Source organism: Ochlerotatus camptorhynchus, unplaced genomic scaffold, assembly GCF_037179485.1.
Source record: "Ochlerotatus camptorhynchus isolate MF236.1 unplaced genomic scaffold, CSIRO-AGI_Acam_v1.1 ptg000132l, whole genome shotgun sequence".
NCBI lineage: Eukaryota > Metazoa > Arthropoda > Insecta > Diptera > Culicidae > Ochlerotatus > Ochlerotatus camptorhynchus.
Genome location: NW_027040622.1, coordinates 751,300 through 774,483, shown reverse-complemented (window position 1 = coordinate 774,483; position 23,184 = coordinate 751,300). Strand labels below are relative to the sequence as shown.

The 23,184-nt window shown below is 43.7% G+C and overlaps 2 protein-coding genes across 2 annotated transcripts; one reads left to right on the top strand and one right to left on the bottom strand.

Moving 5' to 3' along the window:
* The first annotated feature begins 582 nt into the window (after window positions 1-582).
* On the top strand, window positions 583-14,690 carry LOC135700316 (protocadherin alpha-11-like). The gene is made up of 4 exons (XM_065220791.1): window positions 583-659; window positions 718-2,599; window positions 14,059-14,375; window positions 14,428-14,690. Exons 1-4 carry the CDS (start codon window positions 599-601, stop codon window positions 14,640-14,642), a joined length of 2,475 nt encoding a protein of 824 aa, XP_065076863.1. The 5' UTR covers window positions 583-598; the 3' UTR covers window positions 14,643-14,690.
* On the bottom strand, window positions 14,638-22,053 carry LOC135700309 (uncharacterized). Its single transcript, XM_065220776.1, has 7 exons — window positions 21,857-22,053; window positions 21,026-21,441; window positions 16,922-20,957; window positions 16,652-16,861; window positions 15,475-16,594; window positions 15,039-15,415; window positions 14,638-14,972 (listed from the first exon to the last, which is right to left on the bottom strand). The coding sequence occupies exons 1-7, from the start codon at window positions 21,951-21,953 to the stop codon at window positions 14,713-14,715; spliced, it is 6,516 nt and encodes a 2,171-aa protein (XP_065076848.1). The 5' UTR covers window positions 21,954-22,053; the 3' UTR covers window positions 14,638-14,712.
* Between the last annotated feature and the right edge of the window lie 1,131 nt (window positions 22,054-23,184).

Sequence of the window (23,184 nt, the reverse complement as noted above, 5' to 3'; positions counted from 1 at the left end):
ATCTATCAGAGGAGAGAATATTCTCAGTGATATAGAACAGCTTATTTCCCTTTTTCTTTTATTAATCGAATGATGAATTTGTAATTCAATAGTTTTAGACTTATTTATTTTATTATTGGATTCATCCGTACCCTACATTCCCTACCTGTTAATAGATTGTAGCCCATAACCTCGAGTGTGCCGCGAGTATTCGGACCCCTCTTGTACTAACTCTAGGAAACATAGTAAAAAGTATAATAAATTTCGGCTCCGTAAAGCTTCCGCATTTGACTCTTAATAAATGAATTAATTCAGAGCCCTGGTTCCTGTTATTACGCGTCATGATGGTCTTATGAAAATAGTTGTCAAACAATCGTCATTTGATTTTTCTACGCGTTGCCATCATTACTGGTCATCCAATGAAAGTTAAAGGATTCAACCAATGGAAACTACGTGTAGGTAGTTTAGTTTTAGCAACGTAAAAAAAGAGACTTTCCCTCACCACTTGAGTGGTGAACGATAACAGCACTTGAGCGCACAATCATTACATGCATCGTAGCTAACTATCTCCATCGGATCAGTTCGCTTTGGCCATTCATTTATCCAACACCGAAAAACGATGATCCCCATTAGAGGTTGGACTCTGGTAGCAGGGATGATTGGCTTAGTGTTATCGCAAGGTAAAATTCATACTTGGAGTTGTTTTTCAACTTACGCCATCTTTTGAATTATTTGCAGATTGCCAATCGGACACGTACAACTTCACCCGCCACTATAATATATCGCAACAGTTGGATCTCACGACCCAACCAAACCAAGTAATCGCCAGTTTCGTCGTATCGAAAACCCTATCGGCGAGCACGACCAACGAATACCTGCAGGTCAAAGTAGAAGATAATCTGCTCAGCTTCACCACCGCTGCCAAGTTTGTAGAATACGAGAAACTGGAAGTGACGACCCGGCTAAACCTGTTGATTACGTTCACTTGTCAGACGGGATCTTTGGTTGGTAGCTACTACCAGGATCTGCTGGAAGCGAACAATCATGCTCCGGAGTTTTCCCGAAGTGAGTACGAAACGACGGTACCGCTACCCTTGCCGAAGAACTTCGATTTGAGTCCTTTTATTGATGATGGGAAAGGGGTGGTTGCAGTAGATCACGACTTGGTGAATAATACGGTGGACTTTGCGGTAGGTGATAATCAGTACGTCAAAGTGGAATCGGTAAAAGTCAGTCCGAAAGTTTTCCGAGGGGTGTTGAAGTTGAAAGAGCAGGTATTGAAGCTACCGGAGGTGATTGAGTTGGACATTGTGGCCACGGATCAGGGGGTTCCGGCGAAAAGTGTTAGTGCGAAGGTGATTATCAAGCCGGATTTGACGATCGAGTATAACGATCCACCGGCGTTCAAGAGGACTTTTGTTCAGGAGGACTTCGATTCGGAAGCGGGGAATGCCGTAGTGGTTGAGTTGATTCCTGGAACGGTGCACGAAGCAGTGGAATATACTTTGGTGGGCGAGGATGCGTCGTACTTTAAGTTGAGTGCTGCAGAAGATAAGAGCAAAGCAACAGTGGTTCTGAACAAAGAACCGAAGCCGCCCAAGGGAAAGTATTTCTTGAGTGTAGTGGTGGAGGCGAAGAGGTCTGCATTGCAGACTTCTGAGTGTGTGATTCTGATTGATTTGAAGGAATCAGCGCCACCGGAGGGGGGTGTGAACGGTACTGTAGTGGAGAAAACGTTGAGTATTCTTCATTTGGAAGAAGAACGGATACATACACAGGTGTTTCCTAGCAAGGTTGATGATTGCTGGTATGGAATTGTTTATCAAATTCCGAATCGAACCGAGAGTATTTTCCACGTTGACGAATTGACCAATTGGATTGTATCTTCGGAATTTGACAGGGAAGATGTAGATTTGTTCAAAGATGTAGACCTTCCACAGTTTCAGCTGGTTCTACAACTGAATTGTCCGCCGTCTGAAGGTGATGCAGTTTCACCTCCAGTGTTCGTCGACGAGATTCCATACTCAGTAGATACTACCTACATCAGCGTCTTTGTAGACGACATCAACGATAACGCTCCGGTTTTCACATTCCCGAAGCAAGACGACGTATTTGCCTTTCCTGTTGCACGTATTTCGGAGCGATTGTTACCTTCCAGACTGTTGCAGGTGACTGCCAACGACCTGGATGCTGGTTTGAACTCCGTCATCCGGTTCAGTGTAACTCAAAATGACCACTTCAGCATCGATCCCAAGACAGGCGTTGTCTATCCGATGAAGAATGCTCTAGATGGTGAAGAAGTTATCCAGCTGGAAATATTGGCTACCGACCGAGACGGTGCCGCCGATGGTAATGTTGCCAAGTTGAAGATTCAGGTCGTTCCAGCTGTGTCTTATCAACTGTCAGTGCTGCAGGTGGAAGGAGTGGACGAGCATCAATTGGTTGAATACATCGATAAGCTGCAAACGCAAAGTGGGTTCGTTATTCGAACCGTTACTGGAGGTTATACATCGTTGGTGGACGCGAGAACAAGGGAAACCGATTCCAATACAGTTCAGAGGCTGATTGTTGTTGCTTTTGACCGGAAAAAAGAACTAGTATCATCTGAAGATCTTGCGAGGTAAGTTCTCAAAACTGAGCATTTCCAGGCCGAATTGCAAAAAAATTAGCCTCGAACATCTCCGATTTGCATGAAACATGGACAATCATTCACATTTTTGCTAAACTTCGGCCATTTTGAATCGCGCATAAAACTAACTCGAAAATGTCAATTCCAATTAAATTAAAGTTGTAGAAAAAGTAATTCCTTATCTGGAAAAATATACACGGTAGCAGTGCTGCACAATTTCGACAATACACGGTGATACTCAAAATTCTGCTTAGGTCACTCGTTTGAGCTAAGAGTCATCGTCAAGGCAAACCATGTCAATTGTCAGTGGCATTTTTGTCAGTGACGAACATATACTGATTTGTTTATTAGCTAAATTTAAAATGAAATTAAATGGCTTGAGGAAAACAATTACATGGAGCCATTAAAGTGAACAAGCATCTACGGCCTGAATAGCTTGGATAACAATAATGTGTCTCAGAATGCAAGAAATTACCCTTTCTGTTACCAGGTGAATCTTTGTCATTGACGAAAAAATGAATGAGATTTTGACAAAGATTTTTTTGAGGATCAAGTCTATCATTGACTATGTGAAAAACAATTTTGTCAATATCGCGCAAAAGTCTGTCAATGACAATGACAAATCTCAGCACTGCACGGTAGTATATTCCATGTAAAATAAACCTTTTAAATATTTTTAACTAAAAAAGTTATAAAACATGCCACCTTCAAGTTGGACACTAAGAATATAACAAAAATCATCATTTAGGCACATTTTTAACTTTTTTATTAAATATTTATTGCAGTAGAATGTTGCACAGTAAACGATTTTGGAGGTCTAAAAATGTATTTCTGTGCATAAATTCACAATAAGGGAGCATCCATTAATGACGTCACGTGTCTAGGGGAAAGGAGTTTAAGAAAATGTGATCAAATGTGACAAACTTTTGTTCAATCGTGACGTCACATCACCAAATTTTTAAGCTTTAATTTGTTAGATCATTTTACGAAGATCTCAGCAAACATTTCATTTCATTGCTGAGATTCAGCTTAGCAGTATCCGAGACTCAGAAATAAAATGTCAATTTTGCTGAGATCTCAGCGAAATGAGTGCGTTGAAATGAGTGAAATTTGCTATAAATCACCACATTTCATTATCGATGTTGCCCACTTAGAATTGGAACAAACATTTTTGATTCTTTTGTAGTGCAGTTCGAAACTTAACATGGAAGAATAAAGAAAAAAATAATTGTGCGAAGTCATTTGGAAAACCCCTCGTGGTCTGGACCCTCGGCGCCTAATACATAGGTGCCACAGTCGGAAGAAGTGTTAGTTTGTTTACTAAAATGAACCATGCCCATTTTGTTATGGCATGTTTGCTATAAGAAATGCGCCTCGTGTTTATTAGCGAATTTCACATCAAAGATTGATTAATTGAGTAGGAAATCAGTTTGGCACGGCATTTGTGACCAGCATACACCTTCCGGTAGTATGAAACAGGTAAAAAACTGTTCAAATCCGCAGATAAAAATTTTTGTTTTGAATTTCTGTATAGCAAAATAGTGAAATTTTCGTGAACATTAACGGCAAAGAACTCACCAACACTGGGAGACCGTGAGTTCCTGCCCACCTGTCATAAAACCGTCTTGGTCTAATGTTTATTTATTTCCATTTCGTCAAGCCAGTGTAGACTACATACAATGATTATTACAATGTTTACTTACATACTATGCATTAATTCTATTCTGTTTTAGCTTAGTTTGTATTTGCTGCTTGGACATAGTGATGTCAATAGTTCCGCAATGCAAATTATATAGGCGCATCATTCGATTGATTGGGCTATTTTTTGCATAAAGGGTGTCCACGATGAAATTGCCACACACAAAATTAATTCGCAAAATTCGAGTTTTCATCCGATTGCCATCAAATTTTCAGGGATTGAGAAATAACTATTAAACTTCATTTTAATATTTTACTCGTATTTTATTTACAGTCCATACGCAAATGCCCGCACCTTGGCCTTAACCCCGGCCATAAGATTCTGCACAACCTGTGAATCAACCGTTTTTTGCATGTAAACCCATACTTTCTTCAGTTCCTCGACTGTCTTCACTACCTTAGGTCGTTTAAGAAGGTGCTGCTTCATAATCGCCCAGTACTTCTCGATGGGGCGGAGCTCCGGAGTGTTGGGAGGGTTGAACATTTTCGGCACATTTTTGTCCGCATACCACTTCAGCACGTCCTTGGAGTAGTGGCATGAGGCCAAATCCGGCCAGAAGATTGTTGGGACGTTGTGGGCCTTCAGGAGAGGAAGCAGCCGCTTCTGGAGGCACTCTTTTATGTACTGTACACCTGTCCGTTCATCGTGTCCTGGGTCACGAAAGGTGCACTCCGCTTCCCGCACGTGCAGATGGCTTGCCAAACCAGGAATTTCTTCGCAAATTTGGACATCTTCTGAGTGCGGACATGCTCCGGAACGCTGAACTTATCCTTGGCCGTGAAAAACAGGTTGCCGGGGATCTGTTTGAAGTCGGCCTTCACATATGCTTCGTCGTCCATGATGCAGCATTCAACTTTCGTCAGCATGTTGAGGTACAACTTCCTGGCACGGGTTTTGGCGGACTTGTTCTGCTTCTCGTCGCGATTAGAGGCCTTTTGTACCTTGAAAGTTCGAAGCCCAGCCTTAGTTTTGGCCTTCTGGACAAAACTTCGGCTTGGGTGCAGCTTCTTAGCCACATCCCTAACGGAGGCGTTCGGATTTCGGTTGAAGGCCCCAACTACGCGGTTGTGATTTTTGGTGTTGTACGGAATACTTTTTCCTTCACTTCTGGGCTTCCGATCGGTGGTCAACCGTTCCTCGAACCGCTTAATCACTCGCGAAACCGTGGAATTCACGATTCCCAACGTTTTAGCGATGGAACGATGCGAGAGATCCTTGTTCTCGTGATGAATGCGCAAGATTTTATCACGCACGAGCTGTTCTTTCGACTCCATTTCCGCGAGTTTTGATCACAGGACTTTAAAACTTGCAGGATGTAAATAATGCACTATGAACTAAATCCACCCAAATTTTCATTAAATTCTACCCAACGGTTAAAAAGTTAGAGCAATTTCATAGTGTGGCAATTTCATCGTGGACACCCTTTAGTTTGTTCTGTACGATGTTTCTGAAAATAAATTCCGTGTTCTAAGATATCGACAAGGTGTGTAAAAATTTAATTGTGCGAGAATTTCTGCCGAATCTATGCGCATTGAAATAATGTCGTTGATGAAGAAAAGCATTGCAAATTGGCGGCGCTCCTTAAGTGTTTGTATATTGATGAGCATGCAGCGCGCTTCATAAGATGGTAATGGAAATGCAGTCCAATTCAATTTACGTAAAGCATATAAAAGGAATTGTTTTTGGACAGATTCTATGCGTTCTTCGTGTATGGAAATGTATGGATTCCATACTAGGTGGCAGTATTCCAGAATTGGCCTTACATATGTGGTATATAAAAGCTTAATAGTGTATGGGTCTTCGAAATTATGACTGAACCTTTTGATGAAGCCTAGCATTCTGTTTGCTTTAGTAATGATAGTATTATAATGTTCTATAAAAGTTAGTTTGAAGTCTAGGATTACACCTAGATCTCTTACAATTTTGCTTTTTTCTACTATTTGGACCTAAGCGTACAAAAGTGATGGGTTTTTCCAGACAGACCGTGTGGCGTGTGCTGAAAAAGTACAGAGAAACTATTTCGACGGATCGCAAGCCACAAAGCAAGGGCGATTTGGCCAAAAAGTTCGGTGCCGCACGCAGGCAGGCTTCAAGTCATACCGTGCATGCAGACAACCAAATAGGGATCAAAAGCAGAACAATGTGGCCAGAATCCGTACCAGCTGTATGATCATGTGTTGACCAAATTCAAGGGCTGTCATCGATGATGACAAACCTACGTGATGGCCGATTTCAAACAGCTACCGGGACAACAATTTTACTTGGCTAAGGCTCGGGGAGATGTTCCTGCCAAATTTAAGTTTGTGTTTGCAGATAAATTTGCACGTAAATACATGATCTGGCAGGGCATGTGTAGCTGCAGTAAGCGGACAAAGACTTTCATCACGGATAAGACATTCAATTCAGAGCATTACAGGACGGAATGTCTCCAAACGCGAATATTTCCATTCATCCTATCCCACAAGCAACTTGCCATGTTTTGACCAGAACTTGCGAACTATCATTACAGTAAAGCTGTGCTACAGTGACATGAAACCAATGGGATTCAGTTTATTCGGAAAGAACTCAACCCACCTAATTGTCCCCAGTTCAAACCGAGAGATTTTTATCTATTATTAAGAGGATGAAGGTAAGTGGCAGTGTCGTCAAAAACATCCATGAATGGAATAAGCTTGCCAAAACTATGGATGCACCGGTTTATGAGCCATATTCTGGGAAATGTTCGAAAATTTCTGCGAAACCGGGATGTATATTTTTTTGTCCTTTAAAGAACACATAAAATCCAACAGTAGCCAACAGTGCCGTTGTGTTAATAGCCAGTCCTCCAAATGGTTGATCGCCTTCTTGACCGGTACGCTGGGAAAAAGAGCTGTGATGTCGAAAGATACCATAATCTCGTCCTGGTTGATGTCTCCTGAAGATTGTAGTTGCTGGGCGAACTCCTGGGTGTTACTAACTGCTTTACTCTGGAACTGATTCGGCATACTCTGAAATTCTGTGACTAGCCACTTCGCTAATTTGTGGGTGGGGTACCAACTGGTTGTGGGATACTCGCTGGGAACTCCGGTTTGTGGATTTTGGGGAGACCTTTGATCCTGGCTGTCAAATACCCCACAATATAGGTATTTTTGGAATCGGAGTAACGTGTGTCTGACGCCATTTTAATATCAAATATGTCAGAACTGATAGAAGTCATGCGATGTCGATGTTTAAAATAAAAATAGTGTTACGTCTATTTAAAAAAAAAATGTAATTATTTTCGATTAATTTGAATATTATTCGGGGTCGATTAACGTTGGTCTGTGGGTGGGCTCTTGGTGTGGGATCTGGGGGTCCATCGGGTGTCCGGGGGTTCCAATTCAGTGGAATCAGCGAAACTTTATGATATCGGCGTTGTTTTGTCGTCGCTGGTCCTCACATAGGCCTCTTTCTACGATTGTGCTCGGGGGAACCCGCATAAACGCGAACCATAACTTGACCTTACCGAAAATGGTTCATTATTGTTTGTAATCCCTGCTAAACTTTAACTGAAACGGTTATAGAAATTTACATGAACGTTTGTGAGATAAAGTTTTAACCTTATGTATTATGGTTTTTTGGAAGTAGACCTTACAAATAATGAGTTGTTAAGAATCATTACGATTCAAAATTTTTGTTTTCTCCATACATTTCGGAAATAGATTTTTATATTTGAACCTTTTTTATTTATGGTTTGAAAACTTTAATGGTAATGGTTATGGTAGTCAGTAGCGTCAATGGATGGTTTTGTATTATCGGTCAACTTTACGTGGAATCGCGAATTGGCAATCAATAATTTACATAATTAATTATTCGTGATATATTCCACATAAAGTTGATCGATCTTACAAAACCATTTATGGACCTTACTGATTACCATAACTATTTCCATTAAAGTAATCGAATACTAAATAAAAAGGTTCTAATATCATTCCTTTCCGAAAATATATGGAGAAAACAAGAATTTTGAATGATAATGGTTCTTAACAACCCATTACTTGTAAGGTCTACTTCCAAAAAACCATAATACATAAGGTTGAAAATTTAACGCACAAACGTTCATGTTAAGTTCCACAACCATTTCGGTTGAAGTTTAGCAGGGACTATAAGCCATTTTTAACCATTTTCGGTAAGGTCAAGTTATAGTTCGTATTTATGCGGGAAGGGGGGCATCCGGAAAGGATTCAGAATACATTTCGGATTTTCGTTTTCCTTTCAACGTCGGGCGTGGTCCAGAGCGATATGGGCATCAGAGCGAAATCGGCATCAGAAAAGACGGAATGACGTTGACATTGTGGAGTTCTGCCGGTAGGTTTCCGGATCAGTTTGGTACTGCTCTAATGGTCTCCGACTGTTGTATCGGACTGATCGTTGGGTATTGGTAGCAAAGCAATCTGCGCGACGAATCGCACGACGTTGTCCGAAGAGGCAGTCTTCAGCGTGACCACTCTGACGATGTTGCTTCGGGAACGGATTGGAGGTTGGAACCTAACAAAAAAGTGACTGGAACGCAGAGCTTCCAGGTCCGATGGTTCCGATAACAGTGGCGTTAATGGTCGCAAATTGAGGCACATCTCAACCTGAGCTAGTAAGGTGAACATTAGACTGATGCAAATTTTGACTTTTTAGCTCCACAGTGCTTAAATGGTTTCCAATCGGGTCGTGATTAGCCTCCAAAAGTTACAACTCATTTGGTTAGAAACAGACTTCGCACAAACCATTTGAAGTTTACATGTAAATTACTATGGGAAATCTCAACTTTTTGTTCATTGCCTTCTAGTCGTTTTCCATATTGAGCTGCGAAATAGTTCGATAGCCATTCTTATAGAAAATTTCCTACAAGTGCAGTGACTGATATGGTGAATTATTAGATAGACATGAACAAAAATCTTGGTTTTACCATAGTAATTTCTATACAAACTTCAAATGGTTTGTGCCATCTCAGTTTCTCACCAAATGGGTTCAAATTTTGAGAGCTTAGTTAGGATCCGATTTGGAATCGTTTAAGTATTGTTGAGCGAAAATTTCAAATTTTGCATCACTCTAGTGAGCATGTCCTCGTAGACAAGACTGGTATTGCTTATTTCCTTGAGGAGGTGGGTCTTCGCGGATTTCACCGCAGTCTCCCAGAGGCCTCCAAAATAAGGCGCGCGTGGTGCGATGAACTTCCACCGGATCTCGGGTTTTGCGCACCAGGAAAGGATATGATTTCGGTCAGTGGCGTCCTGCTTTAGCATTTGATACACTCGATGCAAGGCGTGTGAAGTTCCTTTGAAGGTCGTGGCGTTATCGGAGTGCAGCGCTGTAATCTTCCCCCTTCAATGTGGACGGATCGTGTGGAAAAGCAAATGGAAATTGCTACATACACCTTCGTTGGACCTCGCTCCCCGATTGCCGGTTTGACATAGAACGGCCCACAGTAGTCTACACCACAAACGGAAAGCTGACGCGTCGGAGTGACACGGGATACTGTTAAATCTGTTACAGTTTGCTGAATCAATTTCGGCTTGCTTCGGAAGCAAGTGATGCATTGATGATACGTGCATTTGACGAGGTTTCATCTGCCCAGAATCCAAAATTTCTGGCGGAGGGTAGTCAGCATCAATTACGGTCCAGCGTGAAGCAACGTTTTGTGACAGTGCACAGGGAGCATGCTGGTTAACGGATGCTTGGCATTTGGGACAGTAGGGTAATTGGTAGACTCGGGTAGTTAGGCATTGTCGAGGCATTCTTCGACGCGAATCAATCCAACTTCAACAACGTAGGGCTTCAACCACTTCAATGGAATCGATTTCGATACGTTTGTACGAGCGACAAGATCGTTGCGCTCTTCTTGGAAGTTGCTGCGCTCGTCGACACAGGACGCATTCACTCGAGTGGAGTTCGTCAGAGTTGAGTGGCTGACATGATTTAGTTGACCTTTTGGGCACACCTGGATTGATTGCATTCGAATGACAAAGAATTGCACAGTCACGAAGAGCTTGAAGGAATTGCAACCACCATGCGACCATACGGTGAAGTTTGGAAAAGCTGTCATCGATACGATTGGAATCTTGCGGCATTCTTGGGACATTTCTGTTATTTCTTTCGCTGGGAGCGCTTCTGCAGGCCAAAGTTCAGGTGGAATCTTCAACCAATATGGACCATTCCTCCACCTTCTCTTGTGCAGAAGTTCAGTTGGATAAAATCCTCTGGAGATGTCGTCAGCGGGATTGTCGGAACCAACTACGTGGTTCCACTTATAGACTGGGGTAGCAGATTGGAATTGACTCCACGGTTGGCCACGTTTTCCAACGTCCAGGTGATGATCGTAGCCACTGTATCACGGTGATTGAGTCTGACCAGAAGAAAGCAGGTGGAATCGTTTTCAACGACGAAGCGACTTTATTGTACAGCTGCTGCTAGGTGCGAAACTTTGGATATGGAGACCAGAAGTTTCACGGATACTTCTTCTATATATTGCGTACGAACATAGCAACACGTCCTGTAGGCCTTGTCTGACACAACAGCAAAGAAATGGAGCTCGATGCTGACGGCGCAAGTGATGGAAGCAAATCGAGGAACTCGAACTTCACGAAGCAGGTCGATGGGAGTGTGGAACTCTTTCCACTCTTGCTGTATTTTTGGAGGCAAAGGTTGGTCCCAATCATAGCGTTCGTTATCAGAGAATTTCAACGCCCAGAGATATTGCATGAAGAGCTTCGCTTTCGTAGCAGTGAGATGGATCGAAGATTTGAGTCACGTAGGACATGCTCCTACGCTTGGTGAGAACAGCAGCTGGAAGAGGTAACTGCACCTTGAACCGAAAGATATCAGTCCCAGGTTCCCGGATTAGACCGAGAGTGCTGACGGATTGCGACATCATCGGCACCTGACAGAAAGTTATCGACGTAAACATTCTTGCTCACTGATTCCGCAGCGACAGGGAATAAGTGACCTGCATCACTCGTTAATTTTTGGAGAGTTTTGGTGACTAGATACTATTAGCTACTGGCTATCGATTCGGATGCATCCTTGCGTCATTTGATCCTGTGATATGGTCGGTCTGCCTTGTGGAGAAGCATCTGACGGTACATCATCTCCACGTCACCGTTGATGACAATGGGGCAGCAGCAAACCGCATGACGGGTGACAGTAAATCAACTTGAAAGACTGGTCCTACAAATAGTAGGTCGTTCAACGAATAGCCCGATGCTGTCTTACACGATGCATCAAACACTACTCTCGTCTTCGTGGTGGTACTCAAGAGCTTGAATTGATGATGTGCTATCTTTCGGTATCATGTTGTCCACAGGATCGTTGAGCCGTATCATGTGTCCGAGATGCTCATATTCCTCCATGAATTGATGGTAAGAGCATTTGGTGCTAGGATCACGCTCGAGTCGGCGTTCCAAGCTGAGGAATCGGCGTTGGGCAATGGATTCCGAATTTCCCAAAACGACTTCCGGGTCGGTAGGCAAACTACGTATCGTCCGGTGGGATCTCGGGTTGTGGTTGCCACAGGCCTTATCGGTAGTTGAATGAACGGATTGGCTTGGAATCGTCTCCCAAAACCTTTGGAGAGTGGCATCCAGCAGTGTATCAGTGCTAGATATGTGGCATACCATCGAGTTAGAGGAATCTTGAGAAGTTGAACCGCAGAATGTCCAACCAAAGTACGCCAAGATTATGTGGGGTAGGTCTGGACCTAGATCGAGCTTCTTACCGGAGTGTAGGTCAGGTCTTGTTGGGAATGTGGAACTCAGCATCAGCTAACTGCACGCTCCGAAGCTTCCACGAAGTAATCTGCACGTACATGGTGGGTGTATCAGCAGTTGGGTGCTCGATCACATGCAATTGGAGTTTTGTAGAGAACGATCCGACTCTTGACTGGATTGTGGTGGTTACTGCACGCTTGATCTTTCGATGGGGTTATCCGATTCCAGCTACGGACACATCAACCTTGGATTGCGAGCTGGAGAGCAGATTCGCAAGATCTTTTGACATGAAATGAGACATCGAAGCTGAATCCAGTAGAGCTCGGGTTTGGAAAACATGTCCGTGATCGTTGACCATTTGGAGAACGACTTGCGGGAGACTGAACCTAAGCATGTCGGTATTCGATTATTCGTGAAACCCATTGAACTATCGAGAAGATAAAAGAAATTCCAAGAAGTCCATAGAATTTCCGAAAGGTTAGCGGATCTTCCGAAAAAAAAATCTGTGAATATTTTCCTAGAAAGACTTTGCTTTTCTCAACAAGTTTGGCTCAGATGTTATTTCGATCAGAAGTGACATTTTCATGCAACAATTGATTGAGAAACGTCAGAGACGCCATTTTGAAAAAAAAAATACAAGACCCTAAATGGCCGAACAACAATGCTGGCAGATATGGCTACGCTTCCTGGGTTGTAAGCTTGAACAATGAAGTTTATTTGACTTTTGAGTTTTAGCTGTTCCACGGTGATTTCTTCCAGAAGAGAAAAACTCAAGCTAAGATCTTCGTTGATTGATAGTTTCACCAAAGCGGAATCTTCTCCCACAACTACATATTGCACGTCATCTGTTTTGCTCCCTGGCTTTAAAGTAATCTTTTCCGTAAAAGTCATCACTTGAAAACCTTCTTGAAGCGTCCCGGAGTAGGAGACCTCCGTAAACTCAGGAACTACAACAGGTTCCCGTACAATGTCAACTACAATCGTAGCAAAGCCGGATCCAACGCCCGGATTTGTCACCTCTATCACGAACTCCAACCGATCCAGACCCTCCAAGTCATCGGAAGTCAAGGCCTTATTCAGCTCGATCGCGATTCTATTTCCTTGCACCATCTGCACCATGAACAGATCTGTGTTGTTCTGAAGGATTTCCAGTTCTAGTCCTTGTGCAGCAGTTTCCTCTACCAGCTGGATCGTTTCAAATGGTACCAGAACTAGTTCAGGACCGATAAATGATCTATACAACGGCTTCACAAAGCGTGGAACGCGCACTTCCGCCTTCTCGATGAAAATCACAACGGGTACCAAGACTTCCGGTGATCCGGATTTAACAGCTCGAACGTTGAAACGTAGATTGCTGCGATTGGCCAAATCATCCATGGTCGTCGATTCGTTGAAAGTGATGAGCAGTTCGTTGGTTTCCAGCTTTTGCAGTTGGAAGAGGTCCGAGTCTTGATCTACTAGACTGAAGGCGATCGAGTCGTCGTAGGTTTCTGACTTAAGCTTGAGTTTCAGTTCCTGTAGACTTCCGGAGCTGTCTATGGTGCCTTCGTAAACGATTTGTTCGAACTCGGGAGAAACCAACGGGACACGAATGACTTCGATCAACACAAAACAGGCAGCTGCACTGGACTTTGGGTTGTTGGCTTCGACCAGTACCGAGAGAAAGAAAGACTTTGCTTTTCTCAACAACTTTTTCCCAGATGTTATTTCGATCAGAAGAGACATTTTCATGCAACAATTGATTGAGAAATGTCAGAGACGCCATTTTGAAAAACAAAAAAATACAAGACCCTAAATGGCCGAATTTTTGCAAAAATGATAATGGTTGTCCATAACACATAATTATGCAAAGTGTTATGCAAATCAGAGAACGTAGAATCGTTCCTATTCATTTTTCGCTAAAATGTGAATGATTGACCATAACAAACAATTATGCAAATCGGAGAAGGTCGCATAGTATCGAATCGTCATTTGACGTGGAACTTTTCAACTATCTTTTTTTTTTACACTGTATTTACTTGTTCATAACTATTCAGAAGTCTTGAGCCACTCAACGGCGTGACCGTTTCCAATTTGGAAATACTGGGATGTTTCAATCAACAGCCTGAGGACGACGACGATGGTTGCACCGTTTATCCGTACATTGTGGTCATGTCCGTATTTATCGTAATGTTCGTAGCAACCAGTGCCCTGTCGGCTTATTTCTGGTTCAAGTGGCGCCTTCTGGTAAGTCCCGGCCAACTTTCCGATCCGAGTAACCAATCGGATAATGTCCTCGTGGAAAATCCCTACACGAACGCTGGATCTACCCCACCGGTAAAGAGGAAGGACATCGATGGAGCTACCGTCGATTGTGAGTTTTATCAAATTCAAGCAGCCGTGATTTGACCGTAATACTTTTCCAGATTCCTCGGACAGTGTATCCCGAAGCAATCGTCTAGCTCCGAAGCTTTCGGGAATGCTCATCATTAACGAAGACGAAGGTGAAGGAACGACAGCAGTTCTCACTACTGAACCCCAAGCAGAATCCCCTGACGGAAATCGGCAGCGAAAAAAATCGATTCGATTCAGCGAGGATGTCGAACGGATTGAAGTTTTCGAACATTACCTTAGTTCGTAAAAATAGCTTTTATTATAAATACCAGGTTTCGTAATGCAATAAATCTACGCCTACAGACTAACAAGCCTACCTACATCCGCTCACTGTAGACTGAATCGTCATCACCAAAGTCCACCCGGTGTTTTCGGTGGTCTTCCGGATGATGTTCGACGACTTCTATTCTTTCGACCATTTCGTTGAATTTCACGTTTCGGGGTTCATTCATTGAGAGCGAGGAAGAATCCTCGATGGTATCCCGCGAAGAGATGGTCCCGTATTCGTCAACTCGTTCTAGACGATCATCCAGGGAGTGCGCCAGCTGGGCCGTGGGAATGCTGGAATCTTCGGATTCTGAAATAGGCAACAGAACGGCAATGCGTTCAGGTTATGTCCAACGGCATGATCAAATCCACTCACCCTGATCGGTAATCCCCAGGATCTGGATCGAAGTTTTCCGTTCATCCATCTCGGGACTTTCAGTAGCTTTCAGCTTCCCTCCAGCCAACATCGGTGGAGACGGGGGTGGTGAAATTTCGAAATCATTCTCCAACTGAACTACGTCCGATGGATTAGCCGGTTCGCGGTTCAGGGGTCGTACGAATCGTACATATAGGAAGATGGCTAGGCCTGTGGAAATCAGGAAGAGAACTCCCAAAATGGATGTGGCTACGATGAGACCAACGTTCGCTTCATCACTGGATTGGTATCCACTGCATTCCGGATTGTTCAAACATGCCACGTTTGTGTAGGACTCTGCAGTTACAATGGTTGAAACGGATGACGACTGAATTATGCTGAAATTGAACATCCACTTGCAATTACTGTGCGCTCAAATTTACTCTTCATCACTAACCTTGTAATCGTTTCGGAACTCTGCACTTCATTTTGGCCGTTGAAGGCGTAAACGATCATCCGAAGGATACTTCCCTCGGAGGAAGACTGCCTCAGGGACTTGCTATCGGATGTTAATTCGGGAACTCTCGCCTGCGTCAACACCTTCACCTGAACTCCCCTCGTATTGGCATTGATCTGTTGAATCAAGTTTTCTGCATCCACCTGCCCTAAAATAGTCATCATGACCAAATGATCTTCCTCCAATCGATGAACGCGCAACTGAACTAAGGAAGATCTTCCGTCACTGGCTCCATCCCGATCGGTAGCTGTAACCACAATCGTAGTCACAGTATCCGTTTTCATAGCATCCTTCAACGGGTAGATCATTCCCGTTTCCGATTCAATTCCGAAGTGAGTATTGCTGCTCAAGCTGAACCGAATTTCCGCATTCAAACCTTCATCGGCATCTTCCGCTCGAACGGTGATCAGATGAGGAAGCATCAACCCGGCGGCGATCGATGAAACTGGAAATCCAATGTGGAATGCGTCGTTTGATGTTGGTGGTTCAACAAACTGAGGATTGTTATCATTGATGTCCACCACGATGACGTTGATCACGGTTACATCTCGAGCATAGTTTAGATCACCGGTTTCGATTAGCGATCGTTTGATCAAGCGTGGTAGATTTGGATCAGTTGGACAAACGAGATGCAGTCGGAGCTGGAACTGTGGGATGATCATTCCATCGAAGAGGGTCGTGTTTTCACGATCGAAGCTACGGGATGTAAGCCAGTGGGTTTCAGAATCTATTTCAAAGTAGCTAAAGCCAAGGTAAGGCTTTTCGTCGATCAGTTCATACTCGCAAGAGCCAAGTTGGGAAGGGAATATGTTCTGATGAGGTGATTCCTCCTGGAGGGATTCAATGAGCAGAAGTTTCTCGACGGTGGTGATCTTCGGTGCCTCCGGGTTTGCTGGGCACTCTTGGTCTTGGGTTATGTCCAGCAGGACGTTGACTGAAGATTGCTTTTGCGACTGGGAGTTGAGAGCTGTGACCTTGAAGGTATACTGACCGGGAAGAAGAGGTTGCTCTACTCGAAGAATGCCCTCCAACGAAAAGGATACTCTGGAGCGGAGGTAAGCTAAGAGCGTGAAGCTCGTTTAGAATGTGATGTGTTATTTGAATGGATAGCTCTTACCATCGGTAAAGTCTGCTCGGTGCTCTAGTATCGTCGAAGGATCTTTCACAGTAGCTTTAACGGTACCGATCAGACCTGTATTGTCGGATTTAAAGAAGAAACGGTAGTTGCCGTATGCAAATACGGGGACATCATCTAAGGGACCTCCCGAAGTACAATCGTAACAGTCTGTGCAGTCGACTGAAGGTGGTGCGGGGGACGCACAAGGTTCTGAAATCACAGAATAATACGGATAATGGACGTTTTTGAAGAAAATGATATCCTTATTACCTTGACTCTCCTCTGGAAGCGAAATGACAAGGAAGCAGACACTCTCTGCACTCAGTTCATTGAAGGCCTTGATGGTTATGTGGAGACTTTGCGGACCTTGTAGATCATCAATCGTGATTGGCCTCGCAAGTTGCACAAGGACTTCTCGACCTTGCTTGACCACTTGGAGAAGATCATTGTTGGTTTCAACTATTTCGTACTGGACATCAGCTGAATATGTCTCCTGCTTAATCGCAATCGGCTCATCCAAACTGAGTATGAGATCTTGCCCTATAGAACCATTGTAGAAGAACTTTTCAAACAGTGGACCATTCAAAGGGGCAGTCTCACGCTCCAAATCTACCAAAACATTTGCCGTTGCGGTTTCGCTTCCTGGATTCGTCACTGCTACGTTGAATCGAAGATACGTACGATCGTCAAGATCATCCTTCGTAACGCTATCCTTAAGAGTGATCTTCACTTGAAGCCCCTCCAACTCATGCTCAAACAATTCGAAGTCACTGCCGGACAATGACAGCTGATGCCCTGGAATCAAACTGCCTTCCTGCAACTCGATCGCTGCTCCCTCGGAAAAGTCCACTTCACGTGATCCTTCCTTCAAGCTCCCCTGGAACGATAGCGATTTGAACTTTGGCGTGATCACAGCTGTCCTTTGGATATCCAAGATCACAAAAGCCGATGCTGACGAACTTCCCGGATTGACAGCTTGCAAGGCAAAACTTAAAAAGCTGCGGTCGGTTATCTCATCCCATTTGATTGAGTTTGAGTCCTTAACTGTAATGATCACCTTGGAGTTGTCATGAGTTGCCGAAAACCAATCCGCATCGCCGGCAGTTAATCCAACTTCAGTGTTACCATTTGCGGTCCCCGATAGGAACCTCATCTCAGTTGAAAAAGACAAATCCGAAGATTGCTCCTTGATCGATCCACGGTAGATTACGTCCACGAATACCGGTGCTATGATCTCTTCCAGTTGAATGCTCACAATGATTGTGGCGCTGTCCGTTGCACCGAATTGGTTGTTGGCCTCGATTCTGAAACTCAGAAGATCGCGGCCTTCGATGATCTGCTCGTCCAGGGCTTCGTTCAGTGATACCTTGAATTTGTTATCCTCGCGGACCACGTCGAACAAGTCGGCGTCGTTTTCGGTGACCTGGTAGGCTAAAGTGGTCGTGACCGTGTCTGCTTGTAGCGTGATCACCTCTGGAGCGGAAAAACTCACTTCGCGGATGCCTTTTTGAAGAGAACCTCGGTAAAAGGTCTTGGTGAAGACTGGCGTGGGCACTGGGTTATTGACGATATTGACTATGATCGTGGTAGTTGCTGGATCCGATCCTGGATTTGTTGCCGACAGTTTGAATGATAGGTAATAATTGAATCGAATCTGATTCCAGATAACTGAAGGATTCAAAGATAGCTGCACGACATTTTCTGCAGTCATTAAAACCAGAAAGAGATTAGACTCTCCTTCAGAGAGTTCAAAGCTGACTCCTGCCAGAAGTGTACCTTCCATAAATTGTATTTGATCTGATTGGAAATCAACCAAAGTTTGACCTTCGGTTAGGACTCCGTTAAAGGATGACTTTCTGAAGGCAACCTGTACAGGTCGAACAATCCGAACAACAATGCTGGCAGATGTGGCTACGCTTCCTGGGTTGTAAGCTTGAACAATGAAGTTTATTTGACTTTTGAGTTTTAGCTGTTCCACGGTGATTTCTTCCAGAAGAGAAAAACTCAAGCTAAGATCTTCGTTGATTGATAGTTTCACCAAAGCGGAATCTTCTCCCACAACTACATATTGCACGTCATTTGTTATGCTCCCTGGCTTCAAAGTAATCTCTTCTGTAAAAGTCATCACTTGAAAACCTTCTTGAAGCGTCCCGGAGTAGGAGACCTCCGTGAACTCAGGAACTACAACAGGTTCCCGTACAATGTCAACTACAATCGTAGCAAAGCCGGATCCAGCGCCCGGATTTGTCACCTCTATCACGAACTCCAACCGATCCAGACCTTCCAAGTCATCGGAAGTCAAGTTCTTATTCAGCTCGATCGTGATTCTATTTCCTTGCACCATCTGCACCATGAACAGATCTGTGTTGTTCTGAAGGATTTCCAGTTCTAGTCCTTGTGCAGCAGTTTCCTCTACCAGCTGGATCGTTTCAAATCGTTCCAGAACTAGTTCAGGACCGATAAATGATCTATACAACGGCTTCACAAAGCGTGGAACGCGCACTTCCGCCTTCTCGATGAAAATCACAACGGGTACCAAGACTTCCGGTGATCCGGATTTAACAGCTCGAACGTTGAAACGTAGATTGCTGCGATTGGCCAAATCATCCATGGTCGTCGATTCGTTGAAAGTGATGAGCAGTTCGTTGGTTTCCAGCTTTTGCAGTTGGAAGAGGTCCGAGTCTTGATCTACTAGACTGAAGGCGATCGAGTCGTCGTAGGTTTCTGGCTTAAGCTTGAGTTTCAGTTCCTGTAGACTTCCGGAGCTGTCTATGGTGCCTTCGTAAACGGTTTGTTCGAACTCTGGAGAAACCAACGGGACACGAATGACTTCGATCAACACAAAACAGGCAGCTGCACTGGACTTTGGGTTGTTGGCCTCGACCAGTACCGTGAGATGTGAATCGCGGGGAATTTCTACTCCACTCCGAAGATTTATGCTGTATTCGTTTTGAATCGTAGTTGGAGTCAGGTCAAAAATGTTTCTGGAATCTTTTAGGAACACTTCCGTGGCGGTTGTCCATGTGGTAAGATTTACGACTACCTTTACAGGTGTGAACTGAAGATTTTCCTCGACTAGCTGACTTTGGAGGAAATTGTTTTCGAATTGCGGGGTGATGATCTCTTGCCTAATGATCTTGATTATGACGATCGTTTCTGCCTGGACCTCTTGTTCTTGAGATGCACTGATTCGGACAAGCAGATATAGTTTCCCACTAAGATTTTCCTCGGTAATTCCTTTAGGGACCAGCGTAATCTTGTTACCAGCAATGTTGATTGAGAAGAGGTCAGTGTCTCCCATACTGTTGAACTTTATATTATCGACGTAGGTATTTTCAGTGATCTTTACTTCAGGGATCTCTGCAATTCCTTCCTCAGTTAGGCTTCCTTCGTAGAACGGTTGCTCAAATTTTGGAAGGATCACATCCTGTTTCAGAACTTCCAGAACTACAAACGCAATGGCACTTCCAACGTCTGCTTTAGTTGCTTGCACTGTGAAATGGAAGTAGAACTTCTTCTGCAGAACTTCCGCCGTCAAGTTATCAGTAGCATTAAATGTAATTGTTCCACCATTGTCAAGAAACGTGAAAAATTCTGCATCTTCTCCACCCAGGCTTACGTCAGCTCCTTCGAGAACCGTAGAACCTATCAGCTTCACGTCTGTCTCTAGTGAGATCACTCGGTCCTGATCAACAGTCCCAGCGTAGATTGACTGTTCAAAGGCAGGTTGAACTTTCACTTCTTGTTCCACATCGACCACAATCGCCGTTCGGCCATCCAACTCGGACCCTGTCCTACTGGCCGTGACTACAACGCTCAGGAAGTTCATCGTTTCCGGAATTGTGACACCTGTCCTCAGCGTGACGGAAGCTCCACTGCGATCCCCCTTCTCCGTGATAGTAAACATATCGCTATTCTCACCGCTGAGTATAAATCTGGAGGAGCTGTCGTAAGTTCCAGCTACTAAGTTGACTTCAATGGGGGAGAATGTTTCCAATCGGTTGTAGATTATGCGGTACAGTGGATCTACAAACTGTGGCGGCTCAATGTACGGTATCAAGGGATCGCCGGAAATTTTGAGCACGGCACTACCCGTCTTTGGAGGATCTCCAGCGTCCGTTCCGATGATCGTCACTGAGAGATTTTCTTCTAGTCGCGTTAAGGTTTCCTTAGTTCGTATTCTAGCTATGAACTGCTTCTTCGAAGCTCCCGGTTCTTGCTCAACTAGAAAGTAAGGATTGTCATCGATCTTGAAGCTGACTTCATTTCCGATCAAATCGTTGTCGTAGGCGATGATGCCCTTTCCCTGGAATGGGGTCAAGAGGAGAGATGGTCAACTAAGTTTGCATGAGTTACAATTTTCGAATATCTCACCTCATCGACGTACTGCGTAAGATCGAAATTTTTGGGCAGCGGCAATGGTAATTGGATGGTGTACTCTGCCTTACTGAAGGTTGGTGGAAAAAGGTTTTCATCCTTGATCGTTACCCGTATGCGAATTGACCGCGATCCAGATGTGCACGTGAAATACAACTGGCTTTCGAGCTGTGGAATTGTCTCGATCTGTAGGAAGTCCTTGAATGCTTCGTTGGTACTAATGATCAGCTCGTTGGGATCTTCTGCGTTGAGTTCAGCGGTAATGTAGAGCCCATAGCCCTGCAATTCTGACACGGTGACCCCAGAGACATGCTCGACTGCGTACCTAGCTATGGGCATGTTCACATGCTTGGCGGAGATATTGTAGATCACTATTGTCGTGAGATCGAAGTTAAATGTATCGGACGAGCAATCTAAGGAAAGATTGTTTTCAATTGAGGAAGTTGATATATCAGTCGAGTGGGTTTAATCTTATCATTGGTGATTGGCAGAACTGAAAGCAGGCTGAATGAATCATCGTTCATTCCGTTTATAGCGATTGAGATGAACTAAGGAGTATGATTTCACTGTATGTTTTGAGATGTTTTCTTGAAACCATCAAAAGTTCTCCAGCAGCGCCTCAACCGTCAAAAATGCTCCGGTCAATCAAAACAGACGCAAAACGTCTGTTGCCGTCATCGAGATAAGATTCTAATCATAGCACTTAATTGATTTTTCACCAGAAAATGTGTCTACTTCATCGATGTCTAACATGACACCTTATTTCATCATTTGTCAAGCGCCTTCCGCTCAAATCGATGGTTCTTCTACTAAACCCCATCAAATTACCTTGACCATTGACATTGGCAGTCCCAGCTAATATCAAAACAACCAAAAAACCTCCAAACCTCGCCCAGCTGCGCTGAAATTCTTCTCTAAATCCCATGTTCTGTTATCACATTTCTAGCCCGATCGTTCACGCGAGATAATTTCTCGAAAAGTCAAAAATGTCTGCCTAAATGTAAAATTCTTCTAATCCTTCCACTACCACAACCGACGGAACGCAATCGACTGAGTTCGATTGGCACTTGAGTGTGGCACAATTGCCCGTCCCGATATCTTGTTCCGTCTCTCAGATGATAAGGCTTTTACTGCCTCTATGGGAGATTGGAAAACGATATCAATTGGTATCAAATTGACGATGATTGCTTTTTTTTTTCGAGATACACTTGAAAAAATCACGTTGCAGGATTTGAAGCAGTGCACTGTGGTCCGAAAACTTTCAATTTTAAAGAGATTTCGTCATCGCAAATTCAACGGAGAGGAACAATGCTTCAACCTAATCATCTCTATCACCTTTTGTTTTGGATTGTCGGAGAGGCAGTTTGGATCCCGGAAAGGGAGATCAACGGTGGATGCAATTCGGATAATGATCGAGAGAGCCGAGAAGGTGTCCAAACAGAAGCGAAGAGGAGATCGATATTGCGCCGTGATAACGATCGACGTCAATAAATGCGTTCAACGCGCAGCTGGAAAGTCATTGCCAAAGCGCTGCATAGAATAAGGGTCCCTGCCCAAGTAGCATTTCTTGTTTTATTGCACTCTATTAGTGGTTATTGAGATCAATTTCATAAAACCGCCAATAAAATTAATAGCTCCAGCACAACCTTTTGATAACCGCTATAAGATCGTCATACAGCTTAGTGGACCACTCTTGATAAGGTTTATAAAGCATGCTTGAGAATCACAATAAAGCTGTCTTAAAACCTTTTGTCAGGAAGCCTTATACTCTACTAAAGGTTCTCATAGCCTCTATAAGAGTAATATTGTATCCAAGCAGTTTTATTACGCTTTGGTGAAAATCAGCTATAAAGCCAATTTAATTTGTATTGGCTTCAAAGCAACCGCCATAAATTAGCTTGTTGTTGTTCTGTTCTGCTGAAACTTTTTTTTCCAAATGGAAATCTTTAGCGGTAAAAATAGGTTTGAGTGTTGGTGTCAAGATCACCATGCAATCAATTTTGTTTCATGGCGACATTAGCGAAAATCTTAAAGAAAGTATATTACTTTTTAGAAGTTCCAAAACATATGCGCTTGAAATGTTATCGTGTATATTGAGATAATATGAGCGTTAAATAAATGCGCCTCCAAAATAATTCAAGTTAACAAAAAAGATT